This window comes from Solenopsis invicta, chromosome 16 (genome assembly GCF_016802725.1).
Source record: "Solenopsis invicta isolate M01_SB chromosome 16, UNIL_Sinv_3.0, whole genome shotgun sequence".
Lineage (NCBI taxonomy): Eukaryota > Metazoa > Arthropoda > Insecta > Hymenoptera > Formicidae > Solenopsis > Solenopsis invicta.
The window spans coordinates 5,502,079-5,511,465 of NC_052679.1; the positions used below are offsets into that span (position 1 = coordinate 5,502,079).

The 9,387-nt window shown below is 33.6% G+C and overlaps 1 protein-coding gene across 1 annotated transcript; it reads right to left on the minus strand.

Moving 5' to 3' along the window:
- Positions 1-401: 401 nt before the first annotated feature.
- LOC105203771 lies at positions 402-4,141 on the minus strand. Its single transcript, XM_011172665.3, has 2 exons — positions 3,764-4,141; positions 402-1,979 (listed from the first exon to the last, which is right to left on the minus strand). Exons 1-2 carry the CDS (start codon positions 3,984-3,986, stop codon positions 1,843-1,845), a joined length of 360 nt encoding a protein of 119 aa, XP_011170967.2. The 5' UTR covers positions 3,987-4,141; the 3' UTR covers positions 402-1,842.
- Positions 4,142-9,387: the final 5,246 nt, after the last annotated feature.

The following is a 9,387-nucleotide window of genomic DNA, read 5'->3' on the forward strand; positions in this document are numbered from 1 at the left end:
GTTTTTTTTATTAAGTAATAATCAAAATATTAATAATAGCATAAAACGCAAGATAATATCCGAAGTTTAATTATGCGATTAATTACTGGATTGATACAAAATTTTGTACGTTATAAAAATTTTTACACGAAAGCAAGTTAGTCCTTTGCGATGCAAATTTAATTCCCTATGAACTTTGATAACATATTATTGCTTGGACGAGGTTTGACGCGACAAAAACTTTGCCATGAAAATTTTCAGCTCGCAGGGGGAAAAATCTTGGTTTCAGAAAGCCGAAAATTTATCAAATAGTGATTCTGAGGTATATAGGTTTTATCGTTACAAATAACAACGAGACTAATAGGAACGTACAAGTGTTTCAACACTTCTACGATTTTAAATAATTTTAACAAAGATAAATATAAATCTATCTATTTTATTTTTGACAAAAGTTTTCGCTATAAAAGTAAAAAATTTTTAAATTGCATTAGAACTTAAGATTATTAAAATTGCCTACGTTTATTGCAAATATTATCATTGAAATCAATCGGATTTAAAGAGGAAGATGAACAGGATAAATCCAATTTTTTAAATATTTTTTTCAGTTGAACGTACGTCTAAAAAAAGTAAACGCAAATTCAAATGAGAAAAAATTTGCAAACAAACCTTAGATTACCTAATAACTAAAAAATTTTATATAAAATAAAATAAAATTTCAAAAATGATAAAACATTGCATAACGCAATACGAGATGATAATATAGCAATAAAATATTCATGCGACTTGCACACATACAAAGAGCCTATCAAAAATAAATCCAACACGAAGAAATGATTAGCATCCGCGATTTCTTTTGCTTAAACATGTGTACCTTTTTTCCGGTCTTTACTCAATTATGCGCCACATCGTTCTACGTTCTACATTCTGCGTTTTATCAAGTATAACAGTTTGATATATTATAATATGAAAATCTGGCTGGGACGGTTATATCCTGAGTACAGGCTTCTTTCGAGCGACATATCGCGTGTCAGCGTAAAACTTCCTTGCACAGCGGGCAGTTGCCGATCTATTGCAAGATAAGTCGACTGTCCACCGTGCAGTGCGAAATTACGTTTTACGATCGCCGTTAAATTAACGCTTCTGAATGGGTTCTTAGCGCCATTAGATTTAGCGAACTGCAATTATCTGCGCTGTGCGTCGCGTTAATTGTAGCAGCAATGGTCACTTAGGAACAAGCTCTTTTACGACCTACGATACTTGTTTGAAATTCTGCCCACCATATCTGATCTCGCACACATTACATAAATTTTCACTAATTTACATACATTTTGATATGCCATTTCGCGCGTGTAATACCAATAAGTCGTAAAACTTGTAACGTTTTCCTTCATTCATAATCTTTATTTCTTTGTAAGTAAGAATTAAACAAGTTCTATAATCAATGAAAAAAATTCAAAAAGACAGATTTATGTATACTCCAAAGTGTCGTAGATTACGAAGTGTTAGCATTAGAAACGGTTTTTTTTTAATTTCGTGGCATTTATATACATAAACTTATCGATGCATTATACGAAACATGCCAACTTACTGGTATTTGCTAGACGCTTATACGCTTCTTCAAGTATTCTGAAGACGATCGCGCCTATGTAGCACAGCTTTTTTCACGGAAATAAGTTTAGCTGGCCTTCTGCGATTTCTTTATGTTCGAGGAAACTAGCGTGGATTATCCTATTATGTTATTAATACAAACTCACAGAGTTATCACAAAATTATGCGGATATATAGTTATTAATATATATATATATATATCACGAATTATCTGTAGATACAGATCGTTTAACAATGTTTGGAATAAATAAATAATTATCTAATCGGATTGCGGACCATGACTCCTTGCCTTCGCCGTGTAGAACGGTCGGCAGACATACGTTGTTCTTGGACTGATTTCTCGTAGCCAAAAAAATTCCATATCGAACAGACGTTATTGCTGCAAAACGTAACTGTAACAGATGTTCAACTTGAATAAAAGAGAAACGTTTCGAAAGGAAGGAACACATATTTTAGGTGACACGGTCTTGCATATTATTTTCAATTAAGAGAAAGTGTCAAACATAAAAACATATGTACGATTTTTAACATATATACGGTGGGATTTGACATAAATGAGTTAATCGGATCAAATCGTTTTTAATAATCAATATTAAAGTAACAAATTATGTGAAATACGTCAACACTTAATTTATATAAATTTGTTAAGTGTTTGTAATTTGTTTCAATTAAAATCGGAGTTCTTTTTAGTAACAAAACAAATAATAAAAGCTAAAGTGTTAAAATTTGCTATTATCTAATCTACAATGTTGAAAAATAAAAGTATAGAAATGGAGATAAAAATGTTTTCCTCATTATATAAACGATAATTTGCAATGTTATCAAAATGAACTTGCAATATTATCAAATTTTTATGTTAGACTATTATACTTATCTTGAAAGCTGCAACGCCAAAAGAGAGGCTCAATCATCAAAATCTACTTTAATAAGAAACATTATTTACTAATTAAAAGTAATTTGGTTAAAAGAAATCGCTAATAAATGCAAACTGGATGGTAAACTAGGCATATAAATTAAACAACGCAAATATTCCGATGTGTTTTGCAAGTAAACCAGAGAAGTTAAAAAATTTAGAGAAATTATAAGAAAGATGCATTTATCATTGAGTTGTCGTAACAGAAGTGTATCACCCGAAGAATATTAAAAATTTATGACAAAACGTATTAGCAACAATAGGATGACTTGTTGAAAATCATTTCGGACATGCAACATTCGCATAAACCAAAAGAAATATAAAAATATAGAGATGGAAATTCAAGAGCATAAAAATAAACATGCGAGCTGTGCAGCAATAAGATACTAAATAGCACAGATCTCCGAAGAACATAGGGATATACAACAAAATAGACTGACTACTTATAAAAATATAATAAAAAGCATTAAAAATAACTGTAAAAGATAACCATCTCATCCTTACAAGATAATAAACTGTGAATTCGAGATTAATTTTTTTACCAGACATCACGTCATAGCGACTTTTAAGATTTCTCTGATTATCTATATTAATAGATAATCAGAGAAATCTTCAAAGTCGCGTATTAACAAGAGATTTCAATCTAAATTGAAATATTTAAGTCGATTAATTAAATTCGATCAATATGAATTACTCCCTTATTGTAGTATTAATTATAGTGTTTTATATTTGAGCAATAACGTCTGCATATCTTCTTGCCTTAATTATTTGATTATTAATATCCCGAGGCAAAAGATTTTTAAATGATTTAAATTTTTTAGAGAGGAATAATTTTTTACTCCTATAAAATAAAAGATTTTTTTCTCCACGTAAAAAGAATTTCATTTTTATATTAAGCGAATGATATCATCCGAAAAATTTAAAAATCAAACATGTCTTGAAAAATTTTACACTAATTTATTAAAATGTGTCACGATTACATTTCTTTGAAATTAAATTACTACACCGAGAAAAATAATTTCTAAATTTTAATTAATATTTATTCGAATGGTACTATTGAAATATTTACTGGTATATGAATCTTTATTCTGTAAGGAAAAATGATACTTTAATTAAATTAGTGATTCTTGTACTAAATAAATATATATTTACATTTAGTAAATATTCCATTAATATTATTCAAATAAATATTCATTAATATTTAGTAAATTTTCCCTTAGTGTACTGATAAAAAAAGAAATAAAGGCGGTAAGATTTACTTACTTAGTCGTTCGTGCGCGGTGTTGAACTTTAAAAAGTAGAGCTCCGTTTCTTTATCCAGTGGCAGCACGTCGACGATCCGATTGAAACTGGCGAGCACCGCGACGATGGTGTATCGGTTGTCCCCCTCCATGTATGTCCAATGCACAACCAACTCGCCGCTTAACTTATTCCAAGCAAGATTTTCCACACGACCGTTGAACTTGGTGCGCACAAAGGCCATCATCGCGCACTTGTTGACGTTCCATAATGACAACGATCCGTTCTCCTGTCCGCCTATGCAAAGCAAGCCTGACACTTGCGGATGCCAGGCGACCGCCTGTCAAGTACGAAACACTTTATACTCGTATCACCTTGGAGAAACGTGATTCACGTAGAACAGGCAATCAAAAAGACAATATAGATCAATATCACTTTTTAATTGCAAAAGGAGGCGTTCAAAGTAGACGGCAGGATCTACGTTCCGTTTCACGCATAATGCGCATGATGTATCATCTCATTCTTGTACGACATTCGGAGAATTGCAAGGATAAAATGCTACATCATGCACATCATGCGTGAAATGAAATGTTGTCAGGCTCTCGTGTTCGAGCTTCTCGAATTCGTCTTAGAGTGCAATTATATTGACACGGTGATAAATGATAAAAGCGATGATAATCATAATCAATATATTGCGTTTATATATGAGTGCTCATATTAAAGTAGCATCGAGGGGGAATTCACAACCCAAAATTTTGTACACCAATGCCGATTTTTGGCATTGCTGTAAAACACTGCCGACATTTTTGTACACTGCCGACAATGCTTATTGTTAGTCAATGCCTACAATGCCGTCAATCCTATATTAAAATTAAGGCAATGCCATGCAATTATGAACACTACCGCGTGCCCATTATCATACGCCAATGCCTGCACAAGAATTCTAAAGCTTTCCCGAAGTATTCTACACAATTATACAAAAAACTTCCAAAAATTTTATTTACGAACTGTATCTATACATTTTAATGTAATTGCACATTATTATGTGCTGTCTTATGCATATAACTTCAAACAATGGAACACTAAAAATAATAATCAAAATAATCAAAATAATGATCTTGATATTGTATTTGTTTGTAATCAAAATAAATTTCAAACATTCTTCTTTAAAAATTCTATACATTTTACTGTAATTGCACATTATTATGTGATGTCTTATGCATAGGTATACCTAACTTCAAACAATAGAATACTAAAAATAACAATGTCTGTTAAGTTAGCACCCCCACCACAAAAAATCGAAACGCCACTTATGCCAAAATTAAGTGCTTTTTATGTGCTAATTATGTACCCTATTTGAAATTTTTGTGCTCGAGCGGTTTAGCAGGAAAATGAGATTGAAGGTGGGGGTGCCAGCTTAACGTTAAGCCAGCACCAACTCATATAAATAATTAATAAAATAAAAAAATAAATACACTAGAATTAAGTGCTTTTTATGTGCTTTCCAACGATATATAAATAAATGTTCGTACTCAATCTCTTCGACCAGAAAATCGTCCCGAAAGTACGAATACACATTAACGGTACAAGAGTAAAGTACCAGAAAGAAAGCAATTCTGAAACTGATTATAGGCTTAAAATATTCTTTTATTTATGTACTTTCGGAATATGCAAGAAAAAATTTTTGTGCTCAACCCCATGATCGAAAAACCGACTCTGAAGTGAGCTCACCACTCCCCAACCACTGACGACAATGCCGTCAATATTATAGATCACTGCTTACTTTTTTCGGCAGTCCACTGCCGAAATTTTGTACACCAATGCCGGCTGTGAATTTCCCCTCGAGTAGCATGCAAAGTTAGTAGCTGACCAGCGATCAAGAAGAGAAAATTTGGAATTTTAAAGCTCTCATCAATTATATAGAAAATATGGATATTAAAAAAATAGCAAAATATTTTAATATTTTTAATACAATTTTTGGTACTACAGTAAAATTTTTTTTCCACGCGCAAAGTGAATTCCTTTATTTCACTGAGGATCGAACAACGTTTCGCCAACTCACCTTTACAGATTCATAGAATTTGATATTGAAACAAGGCGTGAACTCCGGCCAGGTGAATACTCGAACAGTTTTGTCCTGCGCTGTCGATACGAGATATTTGAAATTCGGCGAGAAACTGAGGGCCAGGATATCAGAAGTATGCACTCGTTTGAAACGATTTAATAACTTGCCCGTCTTGGTCTCGTATACAGATACATTACCGGTACATCCGCTGCGGAAATTATTTTTTTCATTTATCATTTTTCATGTACTTGTGTCATTTTTATTATTCTAGTTTTGCTTGTCACACGAAGAACTTTCTCTCTTAAAATTCATCCTCAAAATCAATAGTCGTAGGACAATATAGACACGAAAAAATTTTACTATACATTTAGTAAAATGTAATTAGGTTTATGTTACGTAATCAAATCATTCATTAATATAAAATAATTCAGTTAAATTTTACTACACAATTTTATTGAATTATTAAAATTAAAATTAAATTTTTTGAAGCCCATGTTGTCCCATGACTATTTGAAACATTTTAAGAATAAATTCTAAAAGAAAATTTTCTTTGCGCGCGCGTGTATGTGTGTGTATGTATATACTTCTAGTTATCTGTTTTGCAAATTACAACATGCTAAATAAATCTATTTTAAACAATTTTATAAATTAAATTTCTTGATATTTAAGTTGTCACAAAAAATCTTTTTACAAAATATATTCCTTTAAATTGTCATGTGAGCTTTACGGTACGAGATAATATCCAGACAGCACACTCCGTCTGTGAAACGTCACACAGGCGAGACGTGCTGTATTGATAGAGATAAATTTTATTAATAATGAAATAGATTTATTAATTACAAATTAAGCGGTGTAAGATTTTTTGTCTTTTTCCGGGTCGAAAAAGAATAATTAGGGTAACTACGCACGCTACGAAAGGATTAAGCCTCGAATATCGAAGAGATTAATTATAAAGTCGATATTTACGTGACGACTTGACGATCGTAAGCTGACCAGCAGATGCAACGTATAAAGCAGTCTCTTTTCCTGTATTTAGCCCAGCATTCACAAGAGACGATCCATAAGTTCTTCTCTTTTTTCAAATCAAACAGCATGAGCGATGATCTCTTTACGCTGAGAGTTTGTGTCATGATAGATATTATCAATTTATTACCTGAAAACGATACAATGATTCTATCTCGATTAAAGTGGGATAATAATTTAAATTAAATTATAAAATACACGTTGTATAAAAATAATAATTTTCTACTCATTTCCTTTCGACTGATCTTAATGATTCAACAGGCGTAAGAAAATATTATTTTTATCGTTACATTTGCTAAACGCGTTTGCTCAACGTTAATAGGTGCCGATATAAAAAGATATGTGGCTTATAAAAATAGCATTGTAGTCCAATCGCGTAGGTCCTCTCGATATCAAATTATTCAGGACAATCGCTGCTCGCGCTTCGTATTGCGATTGATATATTTACCGTCGTGGTTCCATTTAAAATCCGCGATTTTATTCGAACGATATATTAGATTGTAAGGATAGAGCGGATTGATTACGAGCGATAACGCTTTTCCGCCATTGCCGTCATATATGGTCAGCAAATCGAAATTGCTCACGGCGATCCTGTCGTCGTAGCAATCGATCACCTTGGGACTGTTATCAATTTCCGCTAAAATTAAAAGTTGTCTTCAATTAAAAGCTGTCTAAGGGACATGGATTTAACATATAAACCTAAATACTTCGGAACGCGAACCGATTACGACGTACTCGACGAAGAAATGGCATCGGGTATGGACAGCATCTTATCCGCGCTTCCTAACAGAGCCTTCTTGCGCGGCACGCACTTCCAGCTTCCCTTCTTCTCGTATTCTGGACGCGGCGGTTCTCGAGGCCGCATCATTGGGCTGCTAAATCGTAAAATCTTGTCCTGATTCAATTCTGCCGAGAAACATATTCCATTTAATTCATCGTACGCTTGAGAGACGGAAAATTCATGAAAAATCCTAGACACAGCGATACGAATGTGGTCTCTACAATTAATTTCAATCTGTAATTTGCTCAAATAAAGTTCTGGTTCTCTCAAAAGTCTACGGAATTCAGAATGGAATTCTATTCGGAATTTTATGTACCGTGTAATACGAGAAACGTTTAAAAAATTAGAATGTGCACGCGCATGTATGAAAACGCATAAGCGTTTTATTTATATAGAATTATAAATAAAATTCTATTCTGAAATCTGATGCAAATTTTAAAATTCGCCTGAAGTAGTCTTAACAATTTTTTTTATTTAGAAAATAAAAAGTAGAAGAGTCTATCTACTTTTACATTAATTAGATTGATATTAATATAATTATATTATACATAACTGTACACGTTTGTTAATTTATTTAAGTATTACCTGGTATTAAGTTCCGCTCTATCGTAATCGCACGCAAAGCTTTACGCCGATAAGTAGTATCCAGCGACTCGACCTATTTTTTTAAGAGAATCGAAACAGTTACATGATTTTGTTGAAATATTCCAGATATGAAAATAATTATGTTGGACTGAAAAATTATCAAATCTTTTATTTTTTAAGTACAATATAATAATCTAACATAATTATTTTCAGATCTGTATTTTAACAAAATCGTTCGCAACAGTGTACGCAATTAGAATCGTGAATCGACAAAGTTTCGCACATTCATACCTCTTTACAGACGTCTATTACATTCATATAGCCCTCTGTCGTATCATTCTTCGTTAATAGATAATGAGCCATCTCGAAACTAAAACCGCGTCGGAACGATAAGAATCTATCCCCCCAATAGATCTGTTTCGGTATCAACGGACAGGCTTTGATTTTTATGCACTTTGGATGCTGAAATTTCTGTGCGTTGCATTGCTCGGAATTCTCATCGGCATCCTCTAGCCTCTCTAGCGGGGTAGATGCCCAGGGCCATTTTCGCGGCATAACCTTGATAAAAGAAAAAAAAAGCGTAAAAGTCTCTTATATACCTATACATATTTACAGCTGTTCATAGAAAATCTCGCGCGCAGATTTCTCGTTTAAATCTCATAAGAGCGAAAAACAGTGCTAATAAATTCAAAGTCTAGAACAAAGATTTTTCCTTGTGCCACAACGAAACATTATGGTCTCGCGAATTGAGAATGGATTGCGAGCTGGGATTTCGAATTTGATACAAGAGAGTTTGCAGAGATGGAGTTTCCATGTTCTTCAGCATCCCGGGTAGGAAGATGCGTCGTATTTCTTGGATTTAACCAGGACGAAGAAGACAAATTCTCCAGCACATCGGCGTGATCGATCAATCGTCGCTCAATCGTTAGCCCACGACCGTCGCGGCTAATTGAAAGCTTCATTCCCACGGTGAATCGGTGGAGAGCGCGGTGGGGCCCGAACCGGTCAGCGACGACGTTATACGATGTTATACGATGCGAAAACGCCACGCATACGCGCCGCGTCGTTCGTGGGCCGCACCACCTGCGGCAAAACTCTGTCTCTTGCAGGGGATGCTCCTCGAAGTGAGAGACAATAAATTCGAAGGACAAAAGAGAGAGAGGAAGAGAAGGACGGAGAGAGAGAGAGAGAGAG

Coding starts and splice junctions, on each gene's coding strand:
- LOC105203771 (XM_011172665.3), bottom strand. CDS start 3,986: ATGATGGCCTTTGTGCGCACCAAGTTCAACGGTCGTGTGGAAAATCTT. Junction 1,980..3,763: donor CACCGCGCACGAACGACTAA/GTAAGTAAATCT, acceptor CATCTGTTACAG/TTACGTTTTGCAGCAATAAC.